The sequence below is a fragment of the Coturnix japonica genome, chromosome 15 (genome assembly GCF_054131305.1).
Source record: "Coturnix japonica strain WE chromosome 15, WE-NBRP24, whole genome shotgun sequence".
NCBI classification, from domain to species: domain Eukaryota; kingdom Metazoa; phylum Chordata; class Aves; order Galliformes; family Phasianidae; genus Coturnix; species Coturnix japonica.
In genome coordinates, this window is record NC_140677.1 from 9,052,841 (window position 1) to 9,072,676 (window position 19,836).

At 46.4% G+C, this 19,836-nt stretch overlaps 1 protein-coding gene and 1 long non-coding RNA gene across 40 annotated transcripts in view; one reads left to right on the plus strand and one right to left on the minus strand.

The window, feature by feature from the left end:
• Positions 1-19,836, minus strand: part of SLC6A6 (solute carrier family 6 member 6) — a 116,781-nt gene that overhangs the window by 52,467 nt on the left and 44,478 nt on the right. For 8 of the 39 annotated variants that reach the window (XR_014934835.1, XM_015875003.3, XM_015875005.3 and 5 more), the window contains exon 1: positions 2,619-2,710. The exons of 20 other annotated variants lie outside the window; for them this stretch is intronic. Coding sequence is in view for 4 of the 19 variants with exons in the window: in XM_015875000.3 (XP_015730486.2) it covers positions 2,092-2,122 (31 nt within the window). In the remaining 15 variants the exon portion in view is untranslated. Of the gene's footprint in view, positions 1-576; positions 703-2,091; positions 2,711-2,755; positions 2,867-19,836 lie in introns of those variants that run through there. 11 more of the 39 variants (XM_015875000.3, XM_085516873.1, XM_015874996.3 and 8 more) reach the window with 5 other exon arrangements.
• Positions 2,588-6,939, plus strand: LOC107319820 (uncharacterized). The gene is made up of 2 exons (XR_001557957.2): positions 2,588-2,728; positions 4,127-6,939. It is a non-coding gene; the product is annotated as an uncharacterized LOC107319820 (long non-coding RNA).

The window sequence follows — 19,836 nt, forward strand, 5'->3', positions numbered from 1 at the left end:
TGAGATAAGTACTGTGGGCATCACTGCCCGAGAGACAGCAGCCTGTTTCTGTCTTGTGCCTGAGGGTTTCTTTGGAGACACTCAGCCAACAAATCTTGGCTAGAGACCACCAAGATGTAGCTCAGTCTTGGTTATGCAAAGTATTGATTTAAGAGGAAACTCACTGATATATTTGCAGTGATCACCTGTAAGACAAATCCACCCCTGAGGCTTTACCAACAGCTGTGCTCAGGCACAGAGGCTTCCACAAGCTCTGTGCAAAAAGAGCAAACCAACCCAAAGTGCCTTCCTCTCTTCAGCAGAGCTGCACCTCTTCTCATAGAGGATTTAAAATGCAGCAAAGCCTCCTGCCACAGCCCACACACCTCACCTGTGCCATGCAAGAAACATCCAAGCAACCCCTCAAAAGCTACAAACCAGTCACTACCAACAACACTCTGCTCTTGGCTGCAGAAAAGTAAACTAAAACCAAACACAGCAGCATCTGTATTCTGAATTTCCAGACCAAAATTCCTACAGACAAAGCCCCGGGCTATTTCACCCAGCACCCCAAGCACGCAGCCACCATCCCAGTACCTCCCAGTGTCACAGTGCCACCTGCGAGCTCCTGCTTTTTGCAAAGTGCGGCAGCAAACACCCCCAGTACCGCACATAAAAGATGCGGGTTAATAAATGACAGCGAGAAGCGGCCTTTTGTCCCCCGGGCTGCGGGGTCCGCTCCCTTCCCACGCGGGGCAGCGCAGGGACAGGTATCTGTCGCCCTCCAGTGGGTGCTGCCTCAAAGCAATGCAAAGCAGGTGAGAAGGAGAAAAGAGAAGGTGAGATGCAGGCAAATGAAGAGAGAGAGAAAAAAAACACATGCAAAGCAGAGAAAAGGAAGAGACAGTTGAAGAGGAAATACAAAGATGCTATCTCTGAAAGTGCCAAAAATAAAGTTTACAGTGTCAGCCTAACCAAGGCAACAAAGCCATCCTCCTGGCACACTCGAGCTTCAGTCCCCACCGTACTCCCTCTCACTGGATGAGTGACTCTGTCCTGATGCTGCCTGCTTCCCTTACTCACATTTTTCTTTAATAAAAACCAAACGACCCTCTGGACAACCCCACCACTGCACCACTGTGACAGGGAAATCTCTCTGCAGTGCTCACACAAATGCAGACAATGAGAATAAGCAGCGAGCTCACCCAAATCCTAACCCTGAAGTAAACACCCCACTGTCAGAAACATCAAGGCTTTCACCAAAGCCTCTCCTCTCCAAACTCCATGACAGCAGGTTTTAATGGGCTGTTTTATTCCCAACCCTGTGCAAACTCAACCACTAGCAACTGTCATCCAGGCACCAAATTACACTGACAAGGCTGCCTCGCTTTCCTGCTAATCCAAAACCCCAAACATTTTGTCACGCAGGCAAAAAAAAAAATAAATCCTGCAGTTACCAAAATAGCACTTCTAACGTAACCAGCTCCTCTCACAGCATTTTCTTAATGCCTTTCCCAATACGGTTAAAAGAGTGAGAACGAACCAAAAACTCCATCTCTACACCTCGGCACAAACCGAGCTGGAATACATGCGGAGCTTTTTCTTTGCGTTTATCTGCATCTTCCCCCACTGCTTCTTCCATCAGCGATTTCCTTTAAATGCAGCTCTTATTAAACACCACAAATCAGCTTTTACATTTTCTAAATACAAAGTTGTTCCTCTTTCGGAGCTGCCTAAGAACAACACAGCTTGCCTTCTGCTTCCTAAATAACACACAATCCGCACATTTCTTTGCCCGCGTGAAATAAATTCTCCCATGTTCTTATATGGAAACCTTGCAAGTCCTCCCACACGCTGCCTGGGAGAGGCGAGATGGGCAGTCGTTATCCTGAAGCCATTGGGGGAAACGTGGCTCCTGATCACCCCAGACTCACCGCCCCACGTTAAGCTCCGCACAGTGCCCTGTGCAGCCCCAACCCTACCACAGCTTTGATTTTAGCTGGCCAAAATGCAAAAGAAAATTAAAAAATAAAAATAAAAATAATAATAAAGGAAAAGAAAGGGGGGGGGGGGGGAGGAAAGCAAAGGCAGAGCAGCAGCGGTATCACCCACCAGGTAGGCCCACGAGCATCAGATGCGGCATCGCCTGTATCAGCCTCTGAACTCGAGGTTAGTGCACGGCAGCCAGAAAAAACACAGCGGGCAGAGTGGGAGCGGGAGGGGAAGGCGAGAGAAAAAGGGCGAAAAAGAGCAGCGTGCTCCGTAGATGCGCTGGAGGGCCGCCAGCAAGTGGGAAATTACACCGCTACAAACTGTTATCTCGAGAAAAAGTTAACGCAAGGTGGTGATGGGGAGGGGTTGAGGGGGGATGAAAATAACCGCTGGAGGAGAAATAAAACCACCCGGGTAACGAGACAGCTGCGGGGAGAGGAGGGGGATTGAGAGCCGAAGAAAGAGCAAATAAATACACGGAGGGGGAAGGGAACGCGCAGGCAGCGCGGACAAAGGCAGGGCGCTGCCGGCCCGGTTCGGCTCCGCTCGGAGATGCTCAACGCAGCGTAGCACGGCTCGGCTCGGCCGCCCTTTGTTCGCAGCTCCGCTCCTGCCCCACCGCCCGCCCTCCCGGGAGGTGCCGCTACCTGCGTCCGCAGCTGCCCGCGGTGCCTGCGCGCCGTTGCGCCCCTGCGGCCGTGCGGAGCGTCCGGCGGAGCGGTGCGGCGCGACTAACAGCGCCGAGCGGGAGGAAACGGTAATTTATAAGCGCTTTCTTCCTGACCTCTCGTGTCTGTTGTCTAATGAGGGAGCTTTGAGCATCACCCATCCTGCTGAGTGGAAAAACACCGGCACGGCCTCTTCTTTGCTGGGGAGGGGGGAGCCTAAAGGAAGGGGTGTGGGGGAGGAGGGGCCATGCCGCAGACACGGCGGCGGAGCTGGGGCTGGCAGGCGGCCGCGGGGCGGCGGGGAGGGGCGGGCGGGTGCTGGGCAGCGGCTGCAGCCGCCCGGGGCCGGGGCCGGTTCTCCCCCCCGCGCTGCCCCGCGTGCTCCCGGCCGCAGCCTCACCCGCTGCCCGAGGGCTCCGCGCGAGGGTTTCGTTTCTCGTCTGTTGCTATTTTTTTTTTCCATCCCCGCACAAAGAGCGCCCTTCTCTCAGACAAAGCATCCGGCCGCGCTACCCGGGAGGACGGCGGGCGCTCGGGCTCCCCGGCCCGGTGTCTCTCCGTGTGGGCTGGGGGGGCATCATGTGCTCGGGGCGACCCTCTCTTGCTGGAGGAAGCGCGGCCGGCAGGTGCTTGGGGAGCGGCACGGACCCGGCGGCGCCGCTCTCTGCCTCCTCCCCGCCCGGCTTCGGCCGCACGACAAAGTGCGGTGGAGTGACTGCAGGAGAAATGAGCAGAGCAGCGGTTTGTCCCGCGTTGGCTCTCGTTTCTCCGAAAGCCTGTGGTGCTTTCCTCAGAGTCGGACGGGGATGTGGCTCAGAGATGGCTCTTCGCTCTCCTACCCTCATCTCCTGTCGTGAATAAAAGGGTACGGCAGTATGTAGGCTCTCTAAGCATTTTAATACAGCCCCTGCGAAAGACTGAGATGCGCTGCACTGTAAAATACCGCTCACACTGCAGGGGCAGAGTAGCAAATAAAGAGATCCCCCTGTGCTAGTCTCGCATGTTGCGAGCAGCAGGGATTGAGCCAAAAGGAGCAAACATTGCCCCCAGCCCTGCCGTCAGGCTGTCCCAGACACTGACAAGACCTTCCCACACCACCGGTACGGTGCTCAGTGAGAAGCACCTATGGAGCCCCTCGCCTACGCCCCGGATGGTGAGGGGACCAAATTCCATCACATCAGCCTCGAGAGCATCTCTAGGAAAAGCTGATTTCATCGGCTAGTTCATGCAGAAGCTCCGTTGCAGGCAGGACACCAGGTGCAGTGTGTCACAGCCACAGCATCACGACTCGGAGCACTCCCCGATTTCCCAGCACCGAGCTGGTGGGAAAAATGAACAGACCTCAGACTGAAAGATAGATACAGGTGTAAGATAGACTCAGCTAATTGAAGAGCTATCCGCTCTGACAGACTGGTTTAAACTAATTACACGATGTAGTGCATGCTGCCACCTACGCCTTATGAATCAAGTTTCTTGTTGTACTGCAGCTCAGCATCCGCGGGCATCCCTGTGAGACTCCACGAAGGACCACAAACCCAGGCGGCCACGGCCGTGCTGGGGAACGAGGCAGAGCATTTTGCACCTGCTCAGCTGCAGTGAGGATGCCTCGATGCCGACAAGGAAGCGGCAGCAAAACACGAGTAGCGGCTGGAGCCTCATCTGTACCGCGGCTCCTGCCAGCACAGCTGTACCACTGACAGCAGCGGAACATTTTGCTCAAGTTCTCTAGAGGAATCAAAGCCTGTATTTTCTGTCTCTGGCTCTCTCTTGTCCTGTTGTTCCTCGTTCTTTAGAAAAAAATAAAGAAGAATCAGCCACATGCAGCACGTGGCTGCTCGCTGTGTTTGGGAAAAAAGAAATGTTTGGGGGAAGGAACAAAACCAGCCCAAGCTGTTTTGAAATCAGTAGCGTGTAAACAGTACCTGGAACTGAGGGGAACAATGATATTAATTAGTGCTCTGGTGTCATGAATATGTGCATCGCTGCCTGATGTTTCATTACGAGACAGCGCAACTTCTGCAATGGAGCCTGGAGAGTGTTTGGGGGAACGGCACCACTAATGCCTCCTCCAGCTCTTATGTAACTGACATCACAAGTCAGAGCCCGAACTGCAAAGCATAAGCATGTGCATCATATTAAGCATGTAAACAGTGCCTTAAATTACTGTCCTTTTACTGATGGTCTGGCTTTAATCTATTGCTATTTTTAGTTCTGCAGTTCCATTCATTTCAATACACGGTGGTGCCATGAATAGCAGAGCCAAGAGTCTCCCCTTCAACTTCACACCATGAAAACGTTCACCAAACTGGAATAAATTTGGCACAAACCACTTTGGTTTCAGGTTGATATAGTCCAAATTATGTGTATACCAGACCTAATGCATATCTGGTAGTATGATGCTATAGAAAGCCAGGATACAATGCTCCTGTGCTTTGCACATCACCCATTGTGGCTGGGTTTTGCACACCTGTCCAAGGCACAGCTTAGCAGTGGTCTTCCTTTGTGTTCTGCCTCCTTCCTACAGACTATATTCCCCATTCGCATGCAGATCTCCTGTCTGGAGTTTTAAGGTGTTAGGTGCTGATATTGTGAGCACCTCTTGTATCTGTTTAATCCAATAACAGAACTCGTCTTTAATCTCCACGTCTGGGTCACAGGTTTTAAAAAAGACACTGGGCCAAATCCCCAGCTTGGCTCTGGTGCGTGGAAATCTACTGAGATGGCACAGAAGTCGGGAGGGATTCGCTGTGTCTGCACCATGGGAAGGAGGTCTCAAGGGGCAGTGATGCCTCATTTTGCACATGGATGCGTATTAATGCAAGCATATGGCAGAGGTAGATCATGTTTCTATCATGTGAGGAGGATGGAGGGGGGGTATCACACCAGGACACAAGATCAGCAAACCTTTAAAATTAAAGTGAGTTTCCTTTTTAAGGAAAAAAACTTTCTTTCTTCTCAACCTGTCCCTGCCCAAGGGAATGCAACTCAGGTCCAAGGCAACAACAAGAGACAGATTTGGCAGGGATTGCTAAGATTTTACATATAAACATTAAGAAAAAAACAAACTTTATTCCAGGCAGAACTCTAAGAGCACTCACTGTCTGTAAGGAAGGACAGAGGTAAGAATGGCTAAAAGGTGCCCTGCATTAATATAGATTTCCTGTATAAATACCCCCATACAATGGCAGCCTTTGGGGTTCCCCTGGATGGCAAAAGACTGTGAGCCTGAAAAAAAGGGTGGCAGATTTGATGGGGGATTTAAGCATCATGCAGTGACTCCGGATTGCAGATTTTAAGCATTACTGAACTAGGGAACAGAATTGTTGCTATTGTAGTTACGTATTGGGATATTTCACTAATCCACACAATCCACTCAGTTGTTGCAGCTTTAGTTTGTTTTAGATGAAATTATGGTCTGGGCAGTTAATTTTTTCTTAGTTTCTCTCTTTAAATCATATGTACATAAAATATCAGACAAAAGTCAAAGCATGACCTGTGATTTTGGTACACCCCCATCATGTCAATCTGCCAATGATGGAACCAACACACACCAGGAAACTAAAAGCCACAGGAATTCTTCAAAAGCAGCCTCAATGGCTTTATATTCTATTAAGAATGTGATTTAATACTACTGGTGGCCTATTTTGCTTATGTTTGAAAATGCTTGGCCATTATGGAATTGCTTCCGCTGGTCGTTTCCTTACAGTGAGGTAATTACATGTTAATTTGAGGCACTTTGCAAATCTGAAAGGCTGAAGCCTTTCCAAAACACTAAGCAGGTCTAGAAATGCCTCCTCCTTTACAGGAGCTGATCCCTAAAACGAGGGGCAAACCCAGAGGGACCAAACTGGGCGCCAATGGTCACCCTGGTGTCTCAGGTTAACTGACAGCTGTCTGGAAATAAAAAAGCTCTCCCGTGCCCATAGGATTTTCAAGAGCTCCTGAGCAATTTAAAACCCTTGAGTGGAATGTGGCGCAGAATGAAAGCTATAGGTATTATTAAAGAATGTCTCCAAGCTGAAAGGCAGCCGGCTTCATAAAAGTGAGCTAAAAGCAATAACAGGGACTCAGCTCTGCTGGGTGCTGCGTGAGCTGTATGTTTTGCATTTTGGAAGTGCTGTCCAAAAGAATGATCTTTTTCTTTCTTGTTTTCTTCACTGTTGCTATTGGGGAAAAGCAGTAAAAGAGCCGTGCATAAAATGAGGTTCAAGTAATCTGATTTAGAAAATAAACAATGTGTTTTCATCTTTAATTCACAGCCAGTCGTTTGGGATCTAACATTAAAAAACATATAAAGGTTTTTGAAGGGTGACTGTTTCCCTTTAAGATTAATGATAAACACACTTGTGTATTCAAGGGAGAATAGATCCAGAGTTATGTAACGGGATAAAGAAACAAAATCCTTTTTCCTTAAATTAAAATAACCCGTACGTGTGTGGATTTCAGTCAGTCACCAACAATTCATCAAACCCATTTTCGTTCAGCTGTGCCCCATGTGCCAAACACTGGGGTCTTATAACTTTATAACAGTCACAGCAATGGAGTACAACCAAGATGTGTTGCTTCTGTTTGACTGTTCTTTTCCAGGGGAGAACTGGTCCCTGAGAAATACACTGCAGCATTTGCCCAGTGCAAAAATCCACGTCTGTGCTCCTCGTTTCACTTAATGCTGAAGAAGGAAATCCAATGACTGCACTTCCCAGAAAGTTCATCTATTTTCATGGAGCTTACCTAGAGCTATGTGTATACTGGCAGATGTACTACTCGCATCTTTTAATCATTTCTTTATTGCCTGAAATAACTGCTCCGTATGAGCTCTTAGCAAACCTTGCAATGCCTGCCTGAATTTGCCACCTAATTGGATGGGACAAGATCAACAGGTAACGGATTTGTTAAATGCTGCTATCGTTCTTTGCTGGCTTTGCCATATGAAATTTGCAAAAACAAAAGGCAACAACAACAGCAAATGAACAAACAGAAAAGAAAACAACTTCCCACTACATAACCTACATTTTCCACTTCTGTATTTTGCAAGAGCAACTCATACCAGAAGTTGTGCATCAGAATTTAATATATAAAGTTCCTTTTTATCACATGAATTCAATTTTCCAGAAGAAGGCAAACAATACTATTAATAACTGAGATACAAGGCCTGAAAAGGCTAAGTCTGAATGTGCTTGCTGCAGAAAAATGTCATCTTGTTGAATCTAATTCTGGAGTCAGTACTTCACACAATGCAGAGCAGGCAGAGATTTGCATAGGAGGACTCTGCTGGGTTAAGGTGATGCTCACTCCCGCATGACAGAAGCATGTGGGTGCAGAGCTGAACTGCAAGGAGCTCTGTGTGCAGACCAAGTAAATCGTGCTTGTGTTGGCACGGCCTTGTGCATGTCCACACTTAGAATTTGCAGTCCAGAGAGCAACACTGAGTGTGTGCAGTTTAAGCAGCATTTCCCCAGTGGGGTGAGTCCTGCACCACCAGTGTTTTACACCAGTGGCACAAGGTGTGCTTGGAGGTGATGCTGTTCGCCTTATAGCAGAACAGTGCTGCAGTGACACAGCTGATCTAAAATTCTGGACACCCATTGTGCTCCGGTTAGATATTCTGCCTGCACAGAAGTTTCCTCAGCCTCGCAAGCAGAACAGTTCTTGCAAAGCTGGGGTGGTTACGGGGCATTGCAAAGGCCATGCAAAAGCTGAGAAGCCACGGGAGGACACAGGCTAGGAGATGGGGAAGAACTTGTGGCAGATGCACTGACAGCAATAAAAAGTCAGCAGGGTCTGAGGCTGCTGTGCAGATCCCTTTCCATTCCATCTGCAGCCAGTCACCACGCTGAGCTGCCCTGACCATGTGCCAGATAACAGTGGGCATCGCAGGGGAGGGCAGTGCTGAGTTGCATGGTGGTGAGCCCACCTGTGCTCCCAGTGATCCAGGCAAGGCGATGGATCATACTCACAAAGGGAAGAACTGCAATCACTCAAGTATATTCCTGAGTGCTCATATTTCTTTCTATTTGCTGAGGGGTCCCCCTGCTCCCTTCCCTCTCAAAGTGATAGTGGAACACTTAGGGAGAGTGTTTAAAAAATGATTTTGAAGTACCTAGTTTGTTCTGACAAATTACATTGGCAGCTGTAGGCAAACACTAACAGAAAATGCCATGAGAAACAAAACCGTTCCCAAATGCACGCTTTTACTGGTTCAGACAGATAGATTCTACTTAGGTGAATTAATGTGCTGCAAGCAGAAAAAGGAAGAGCATCAAATGCTCGAGCATCCAGAAAAAATAAAGAGAAAAACTTAAAATAAACCCTGCGAGCTATCCAGCAACTGCTCTTTCAGCTACATGATTTTAATTAACAGAGCTGGAACACAAGCATGTAATATAAACTTAAAAACACAGCACTTTGGTTTTCCAGCTTACCAGTCCAAATGCAAAACAAACTGCTTGCGTCTGGTGGCTGGGGCAGGGGATCCGGCGCAGGGAGCTTTGTGGTTAACCCGCAGAGCACTGTGCTGCCCTTCTGCGGAATGTCACACAGCTCCTGGCACGTCCCTGCCCGCTGCCCTTGGGCACAGACACTTGGAGCCATCCCCACGTGCCCCAAGGTGGATGCTTGGGCTTCCACCGCTGAGGCAGCGCTGCTCCAGAGGGCAGCGATGTCACTGTGGAGAGGCAGGCAGCTTGGGTGACCTTGAGCCTTCCTAAGCGGTTACCTTTTCTGGGCCTTTGGCATGCTCTCAAGTGATATTTCAGCCAGAATCTCCACTGCCCAAAATAAAGTCAGCAGCATTCAGCTCGACATCCCTGCACGCATACCTGATGCTGGCTCCCTGACCTGGGCAGGCGTTGGCTATGGAAACTTTGCCCAGGTGCTTCCCAGCAGCTTGCTCCTGGCCTGGCCCCACTCCAATGTGACTCATGGTGTTGTTGTCAGCAAAGGCAGAATTTGAGGGAGTTTCTTGCATGTCACTGTATGCTAATGCTGTGCATATCTGCCCTGTTGTTTAGCAGCATCCTTGACAACGGTGTTTTTATGAGACGTTTCCTCCCCACCTACTGAAAGACTGACCCATTTAAGGGGACAAGAAGCTGGAGCGAGCAGGATGCGTGCTCTGATCTTTCTCAAGCTTTTGGCATGGAGCCTGTGAAAGAAGGGGCTGCCTATGTTGGGCAAAGCCCACCAGGAGCCACACATCCATAGAGCAAAGCTAGGCAGAAATCCATCCACATCAGCATCATAGAAACAGAATTATTAAGGTTGGAATAAGTGACCATTAAGATCATGCAGTCCACCACCACCACCACATACACTAAGCTATAGAACCACAGAATCATTTGAGTCAGGAGGAACCCTTACAGACCACTTGGTCCAGTCCCCCTACAATGAACAGGGACACCCACACTTCCATCAGGAGCTCAGAGCCCATCCAGCCTGACCTTGGCTGTGTCCATGGATGGGGCACCCACCCCACTTTGGGCAGCCCATGCCAGTGCCTCACCACACTTACTGTAAAAACCTTCTTCCTTATATCCAACCTAAATCTTCCCTTCAGATGTGCTAACAGTTCATGTAAAATTCCTGTCCAGACAGTGTAGCATGTAATCACAGAGCTGTATTGACATGAAAGCAAACACAAAACAAGTGCAGGACCCTCAGTGACCTTGTCTCAGGTCTGTGGGATGCCCCCAGCCCCTTTGCCCCACTTGGCTCTGCGGCTGTTACATCAAGCACAGCACACAGTGCTGACAACAAGGATACTTGCCTCACTGGGATCCACCCACCCAGATCACACCGGGATCCTCTCCGTCTGGCAGCTACACACTCGCTGGGACCACACGTGTACCGGGTGTGTTCTCCCTGCCAAGCACCCACTCACTGCTCCCATGGCACTGGGAAGCAATGCGTGGGCTCCTGCCCACCGGGCACCAGCAACCTGTTCCAGGTCATGTTTCTGCTGTTCTCCACCAGCTTCACAACTGTTTGCTCCAAATATGAACATGTTTTTGTAAGAGTGAAAGCGTGAATTATTTCAGACTTGCCTCGGGATGAGATTTCAAGGGTACTGGGGAGAATGTGTTTCCACAACAAAACGGAGCTCATCTCCTGCTGAATGGACCCTGTTCCCTTCCTGAACACTAGAAAGAGGTTGGCATTTCTGAAATGTCAGCATGTACCTGCAATGGGCACTTGTTTCCATTTAGTCCTTTTGGAAGCTATTGTTGTCTAATTAGACTGGGAGTTCAGTTTGGCAATTTTTATTAGACCTTGCTTTTAGATATAGGCAATTAGCTTAACAAAATATCAGATAGGATCTCTGCTGTGTTTGCAATCCGTGTTGCTCAGATTCATACCTGGTGGGAAAGGTCTTTGGAGGAGCACAGCCACATCTTTGCAGCTGTTTACATCACATTTCTGATGGAGCTCCACCCTGCTTTCCCCATTCGTACTCTGTTTTTCATGAATAAAGGTCATGGCATTGGCATCACAAAACACCCCGTGTTGCTGTAGAAGGAACTCAGCTGTCCCCTTTGGTTATAAAACAAACCACGTGACTGGACAGTAATGTGCTCAAACATCAGCAGGATGGAAAAGAAACGTAAGCCCAGTGGAGCTCTCTGCAAGTCCCCATCATCTGACAAGTCAGCTGCCTTGCTACCTGCACCAGGCTCTTATGCACTTCATGCTCTCTAGTATTTTGCACAATATAGTTTTAGAGGCAGCTCACCTGTTAGCAGTGGGGCTGGCACGGTACCTGCTTCCCAGTCTCATAGGTTACACTGCTGAAATTGCCTTTTTAATAGTCAAAGGGCTATTTCTTGTCACCAATATCATACCATTAGCCCAGCAGCTTCATTCAGCTGTTGCTGGGTCAGAGAAAGACACCTGCCTCTCTCTTGGTGCATTACACAGGGGTACCAAGGGAGCTTTGGTGCCAGGAACTGGTTTAAGTCAGTGTAAGGGACTCTGACTCCACTGTATTCCAGCTACACAACATATCTTTTTGGCCATATTTCATCTAAGTCTAGGGATAAATGTGTTGTAACTACTTCCCTTGACTCTGCTGGAGCTATGAAGTGAATGAGATCTTCCACACGCTTCTGTACTTTTTAGCTCATGCTGACCTTAGTTCTTTTGTTGATGGCAAAAACCCCACTTCTCTTCTGGTTTAAAAGCTAGAAGTCTTTTAATCTTTCACTATGGGTGACTCTCTGAAGCTCTGCTGTTTTCTTTTTCTCTCTGTTTGCTGACACTTTCTAGCAAGGTGATCTTTTAACCAGCTGCAATACCTCAGAACTAATGTCATTGCCTCTACTTGAAGAATCGTGGCCACAAAATCCTGTTCCAGGCATTCACAATTCTCTTGGCACATCCTATACCCTGAATTATTCTGAGAGTATGAGGAGAAACCAGAAGAAATTGCTGTATTATTTTTACAGCCAAGGACATGAAGTAGATGAATGTTTTTCAGCAGGAACACTGCTCAAGCAACCTCTGATTCACAGAACTCAGAAGGAAGTGTACAGGAAAAGAACATCCAGCATAAGGACATCTTGAACTCTCCTTCCCAGGACCACACCAATATAACCGAGTAGTAAATCAAATTCTACAGAAATGGCTGGGGATATTATTAGTAAATAGCCCAGATGTGAGAATAAGAGTTGTCTCAAAAATAAAGAGACTTTCAAATACAAGGGCATTGCACTCCTGTTGTCCCTTAGCATTGACTAAGAAGTGGCTGAAGTTACATCCCCGTTTAAGGTTTCCACACCACTTTGCCCTTTGCGTTGTATTTCCTCCATGAAATTTCATAACTTCTGCTAGCTGTGTAGGCCCATCTGCACATCTCCTCTCTATAGGAAGTGGTTTTAATGTTGCTCTAGCAACCTTCAGTCAGTACTGAGGAAGCAGAGGCGCTGTTCAGCAGAGAAATAACAGCCAGCTCTGCCTGCACATCCTCATAATGGTTAAGAACAAAGGCAGAGATAAGTTGAAACCAAACCAAATATCCTTGAAGGAAAGAAACTGCAATTCTGCCTCTTCTATTCCTCCATCTCCTTGGATAACGTTTCTAGTCTCAGCACTGCCTGCTGCACTGCACTCTCACAGTTCCTTTGCTCACAGTGTCCCCAGAAATGAGCAAAGTGTGGATCCCATATCTTCTGCAACTCTGCGGTAACATAAAGAGAGAGAATCCAGGTCCTTTTTGACTTTACATCACAGCTGAGTGCATTTTGGGAGGAATAAATTAATCTTTTTGTTTGTTTGCTTTATACGAGGCTCCTTCAATTCACCTCCGTGAAGCGTTTGGGGATTGTGGGATGAAAGGCACCAAAGAAACACATGGTATCCCTGCTGCTTGGGTTGTGAAACCGAGGTGCAAGCTCTGAAAGGAGAAGTGTGCTGAGAACAAAGAGGTTTTGAACACAAAAACAAACCGTGGCCGTGCATGTTGACAAACACTTCATCTGCCTCCTGCTGTTTACGTTCAAACACACATGGAGTATTGTCAAGGACCTTGGCTACCTTTGTCTGTCACCAAGCCAAACCTATTTAATCTTTCTTCAAAATTAGTCCCTGCTGCCCCTCAGCTATTTTTTGTTGTTGTTGCTTTTGTTGCCATTCACCTGTGAGTTGTTTCTAGTCAGCAAGCATTTTCAGAACTGAACCAAGCCTTTCAAGCAGTCCTCTAAGGGCACTGAGAGAAAGCCTAAAACTCCCTCCTTTGAGCCTTTGATATTGTCAAGCCACAGACATTTGATTCCTGGCTTTGTTTTAAGTCTATACCAGAAAGGCTCTGCCATCTTTACTTGGTTCCCCTCCCCCCAATTTAATTTTGATTTTTTCCAGTTTTCTGGATTAATTTCATACAGTTTACCACCACAGCTCTGGTGGACAATAAAAAAATGTATGGGAACTCCTCCAAAGTATGTGTTTGCAAGGAGTGCTATGCCAGGAACATCATTACCAGAGTCCCAGTAACTAATCCAGAACTGGTGCCATAACTTTTATGTGTACCAGGGGCACTGAAACCCATTCTGAAATACTTGGCAATTCTGCCCATAAATTAGGATATATTCTATTGATATTGGCTACAATCGACCACAACATTCCTTGGTTTTGAGGTAGTATTTCTGAAGGGAGAGGGTTTGAGGTGCCAGTTCTTGTCATGTGTTTTCCTGTCTCACCCTATCTCCAAGCCCAGCTAATCTGATGATATCCAACTGTCCTAATGAGCTGCATCTACTTCTAGACTGAAGCGCTGACAGCTGCCTGTCCTCCTGCCAACAAAAGCTTCGCAGACGACTGTATCTCGTTCCTGCAAGTACGCAGATTGCTGAGTTTCCAGCCCAAATATGAGACATCATGATACTTCTTTTCATTGATACAGGTCTAAAAAAAAGGTGTGTCAAGAATGTACTCAATCATTTCCTCACGTGCAGTTTAATCCTGCAGCTGGAAATGAGGTTTCTGTCTACTGCTTACGGAAGAGAAAGCAAGTGTTCACGTCCCTTACAGCAGAAGTATGGTCACACAGGCTAAGGTCATGGGGAAGGACGTGTTCCTCCAATTAATGTTGGCATGTGTTTACTTGTATTTTTATACATTGGTAATTCGTCCATTTGCTGCTCTTGGATTTAAAGCACATGGCAAGAGTTTTAGATAGGTTTTCTTTTTGTCAGGTAGGAGCTGTAATCTTCCCCACAGACCTAGCCCACTTTGTGCAAAAGGTTTTGCTTTCTTCCCCATCAAATGAGGCCCATTGACAACAAACTCAAGGCTCAGCAGCCTCTGCTTGTCCTGGCTGCAAGTCCAGAGCACCAAATCTGAGCAGTGGGTGAGGAGATAAAGCTGGGCTCCCAGCAATCCACCACTAGCTATTCACAGTCTTCTAGAGGGAAAACCAAACCAGAAGCTGAATTTGAGGATAAGTTTCAGCTCGGATGACTTCAGGGTCCACAGGAATAGCAGACAACAATCCCCAAGCAAACACAGAGAAGAGACACAGAAACTCTGACTCTGATCCAGGTATGGTCAGAACAAATAGAGGGAACACCTCCACTGCAAGCCAGGCAGGGCAACTTGTCTCCAGGCAGAAATAATAGTTTTCTATCAAAATAAAAACCCTCATCTACCCTCTGCCACTTATAACTTTTATGACTTGCTGAATTCCAGGAATCATTTAAAACACTATGGAGCCAGGGGTTAAGGAGGAGAAAACCAAGGGGAAACACATCCAGTACTTGAAGGCTCCTGGAGCAGCCCCGGTCACTTGTGTGCCTCTCCCATGGCAGCCTCCCCCACACCGTTCTCACTGCTCAAGGTAGAAACCATTTCTTCTGCCCAGCTTTTCCTCACACACATACAAACATGAAGATTCAAGGCTTTTAAAACCGGGCTGAGAAGGACGGAAGAGAGTTTCTGGTATTTATTGTTCTAGAGTTTTTAGTCTTTTTTTTTTTTTTTTTTTTTTTAAATTTCTTAGGATGTTCTCAAACATTATGATGGTGGAGACTGTATAAGTGGCTAGATTAGAGCTACAGACATAACAGTGGTATTGGAGAGAGAAATAGCAGTCACTGCCAGTTCCATGGAAAGAGAGGACAAATGAATAAACATTGATCATAACATCCGAAACCACCAGGCTTGGAAATGCTTCTTTATTTTAGGAATAATCTGCTCAAAGATGTCAGGGTTAGATCTGTCCAACTCTGGCTTTTTTCTCAGTAAAATTGCCATTGAGGAAAAAATGGCTATTTGAGAACAAATAAAGCCAGGAACCTTCTATGTCATCATCTTCCAGCCACTAAGATCTAGGGAAAAATACAGGATTTTGTTTGTTTGGTAGGGCTTGTTGTTTTTTTGGATCTGCTGTTTTTCCTAAGCACTTTTCCCAGATGTTTTTCAGGGTGAGAAACTGCACGTAGACCCAGGATGATGTTCAAATTGAATGCAAGACAAGTCTGTCTCTCAGTTCCTCTTGAATACAAGATGGTTTCACCTCTACTGAACCTTCTCTTGCGTTAGCAGATCTGAGACACCATCAAGAATGAGGAAAGGAGGAATCTGTAAACAGTAAGCATGTTGACTGAATGTCAATGCAGCTACACTATGAGTTGCATTCCAGCCTAGAGGGTTGGAAAAGTATTTTCAGTGCCTGGTATTATTTATCAAGATGTTTCTGAAGACATGCGGACTAAGCCATTCCAGCAGGGCAAATCACTTCTCTAGGATTATAGAAAAGTTATTAAATAAGAAGTTTCCTGTATTTCCTCACAGCTGGAGACCAATTAGTATAACACAATTAGAAGAGCTGGAGATTGAAAAAGAAAATTTCTCCATTTGACAGAAGCTTCTTACATTATAGCTGTTGTGCACAAAACATGTCTGGGTTCTGTTAAAGTGCAAGATGCTGAGTGTCTCTGAGTGTCCAGCAACATTTTGAGGTTTACACTGAGCTGAGCACTTGGATCCTGGAAGGTGACACCGGGATGGCAAACACTTGGGACATCCTTGGTGCCAAGTTGGTTATGTGAGTGGACTACGCAAAGGGGCCTCTGAATGTGTCACAAGGAGGTGACATTTACTTTCCGTAGGGCATCAAGAAGACCTTATTTTATGACATACCCATTTAGGTTTACTGAGAGAAAAAAAAAAAAAAGAAAAGAAAAGAAAAAAAAAGTAATGCAAATAAACCCAAACATAGCCACAATGGAGTTTTAAGAAGCTTGAGATATTGATTCAAGAAGGGGATGACTAAAACAAACATCAGGGGTGAAATGCCGGCACCATCAAAATCAGCAAGAAAATCTCCCAGCGACTGCATCGGGACTGCATCCACACAGTCTGTGCAGACAAAGGCAGTATAAACACCAGAGGCTCAATTGTCCCCAAGCTAACAGCGTGCAGTTGTTTAAGAGCAGGAAACGGCCCACCCTCTTCCCACCTTTGTACACCCATGCAGGGGTCAGGCGCAGTGTGGCCGCCATAAGGGTAAGCCTGAGCAGAGCTGACGTATGGCACAGGGTGACAGGGGAAGGGGGTAGCAAAGCTGCTGCCCTCAAGCTCTCCAAATGATGGTAGAGGTGGCTGCATATGTGGGAAACATGCAGTCAGCCTGTGTCTGAGCAGACCTGCTCCGGTGGTCTTGGACTAATGACATTAAACCACCGCTCAAGCCGCAGTTTTCTTAGGGCATAAAGTCAATACTCAAGTGATAGGTTTCAATGATTGCCCTTACAAGGGGAAGAAGTCCAAGGAAGAAAAAGTGCCGCTGCCGTTGACACAACACACTCCACCTTCCCCCGGTATCTTTTACCACCATAACAGGATCCCAAAGGGTTGTTTTGAATTCAAGACTGAGGTGATTTCATCCTTCAAGTTCATTATCTGAGTAAGCAAGCACATAGTTCTCTCATTCTTCATATTTGCCTGGATTATTCATCTTTGGTAATGGAATATATAACAGGTGTGAGGTCACTGCCAGGGAATGCCTGAGCAGGAAAAACAAAATGCAGGTACAAAGCTCAGAAACTATAAGAGAAGAGAAAACTTGTCTCTTCACTCTTCCTTAGCTTACAGATCCAAAGCAAAATAGTTTTTGCTATTTGCTGTGAAGCCCTACTCTTGGGAGTAGCAGGAGGAGACACTGAGAGCCCCATTTCCATGCCACATAGACACAAGCACATTTAAATTGGGCTGTGGTTTTCTTAATATGCAAAGATACTTAAGTCAGCTCAGACTCAGCTGATCAGTTCCAGCTAATTTTCAAGCTAAGGCCTCTAATAAGCAAGTTCAGGAGTAGGAGGGCAAATGTAGCTGCAAACAATTTGCCTCTAGAACATCCTTTGAATCCTTTTGCGCAGTCTGTGTTCACAAAGCTACATAACACACTCCTTGCCAGCTGCCGGCTGTGCCTTTCAGCCTGGCATGCTGTTGTCACTGCTGAATATCCACTAAAGCTTTGGCAAAGTGCTAATGGCCATTCACCTTTCCTTTACTTGATATTAAGTTTACCCCCATGTAATGAGGGTGAGCTTGTGACAAATGGCTGAAATCATGTTGAGTTATCCACTGGATGGGTGGAGGGCTCGGTGCCCCACATCACTGTGCACAACCTTGGCCTGGTGATAGGATATCTGAGAGTAAGAATGTAGAGCAATCGCTCCCACCCGGACTTGGCTTCCCCACTGCAGCACGGTGCCAAATTTGATAGTTCCTTTGGCGATCCAACCACATACCCATTAAGACAAGTTTATTTTAAAGAGATCAGGTGGCAGCTGATAGGTGGTGGAAATCATTTAGCATTCCCAAAAAAGGCTCTTGTGGCACTTAGGGATGTTTTTTAGTGGGCAGTATTGGTGGTAGGTGGATGATTGGACTACATAATCTAAGAGGTCTTTTCCAACTTTAACGGTTCTATGATTCTATGATCAGCAGATGTATTGGCAGTACCCTGTGCTACAGCCTTTCTGAACTTTGGGTACTTGATGTTTGGTGCCCAATTATGTTCATTATAGCAGCTCTTACAGCACACTGGGATGCAGGAATCCCAGTCAGATTCGGAGCCCCACTGTGCCAGGAGCTTCATAGGGAGCAGTGCCAGTTCTGGTAGAAATCATAGAAACAAAGGCCCTGCAAACTCATGCCCATGTGCTGAACTTTTTGTACAGCTGCAACTTTACTTGCCTCGGTCTGGTCTCTGCAGATATGCAGTTCTATTATTTTCTAGTTCATTATCTATTTAACATCTATTGAAATCTCTGCAACTGCTTCGAAACATAAAGCAAATTGTGTACATAAATGTTTGCAGAACGTGGGGCTTCATAAAGACCAGCAGCAATACAGGCAGAGGAAAGCTTGAGAGAGATGGAAGATAAAAGTAACCATAAAGGGAACTTGCGATTACGTAGACTAGCTATATACATAATTTGTGGGCTTTGTGGTTTGGGAATTCTGTTTGTTTGTTTAATGTAAATGAGCAAAAGAATGTAAAGAATCTCTGCCACCTACTGAAGCCGAGAACTGCAGTGTTGTAGGCTTCACCCAGTGCCTGTATAAGTCCTTCCTTGTTCAGCAAAACACTTGGCCACATTTTGCATGCTAACAGGAGAGCACCAAATAGCACATCTTCTGTAAGAACCAGGGGCACTGCCCCACAGCCTCCCCCAAACACTGCACAATGAACACCAGTCGGGAGGACTCCTGCGACGTTTGGGGGTGTTTCTTCTTTCAGTATTTGTGAATTCTTTTCTGCATTACTCAACCAGCTCCAACCAAAAGCCACCTTTGGGAATGTTCTGTATTCAGAGTCTAATTTAGATGTACCCAATTTAGATGCAAGTTCTCACCATGCATCACTTTTAGAACAAGTTTCTTTGTAAGCTGTTGACAGAAAATGTTTATAGTCCTATTATACTCGAGTAAAAAATGTGAACTGAGTAATGGATGTAATATCTTCTCCTTTGGTTTACTTGAGTTTATTTCCCTAATGTGCAAAATTTTATCCAGATTTTAAAAAAAATTCATTTCGCATTGACTTTTTATTCTCCATGAGCATTTGCAACAGCTGAAGTTTGGACAGTCTCTGCGTTGGAGCAACTGGGACATCATTTCCAGGGAACCAGGATTCCTAAAACCAATTATGTTAATCAGAAATGTGTTGTAACTGCTCTGCCTTGGGAATGGTGCGATAACAGGTTACCTTTAGCTTACTGACACACTTTGAGTTCTGACAACTAAATACCTGCAACAATTTACACATTGAGATCAACTATTCCCAGTGCTCAGCAAACAGATTAAAAAAGGTGAAACTCTGAATGATTTTGTATCAGCTCTTTGCCGGTCTGAAAGTCGTACTGAACAAAGGGTTTCTATAGTCACTAAACTTAAGCATACACTGAAGATAAGCAATAAGCCTGAACGCTTTGCTGAGCTCATACTTGGTTAAGCACGTTTTTGCAGTTCTTCCTAATCTGGCCCACAGCTAACAGCTGACTGGTGATACCCAGAGGAACAACCAGAGCTACACAGTGGGTGTGGATGCTATTTTTGACCCACTTCAAGTGACTGCTTTTCACATTTTGTGTCAGTTACGTTACCATGATACAGAGACTCAATAAACAGGCCTGAGTTATCTTCCTCATTTAAGGACACCTCACTTTCTCAGATGTTCCCAAAGCCCTTTAGCTTTTCA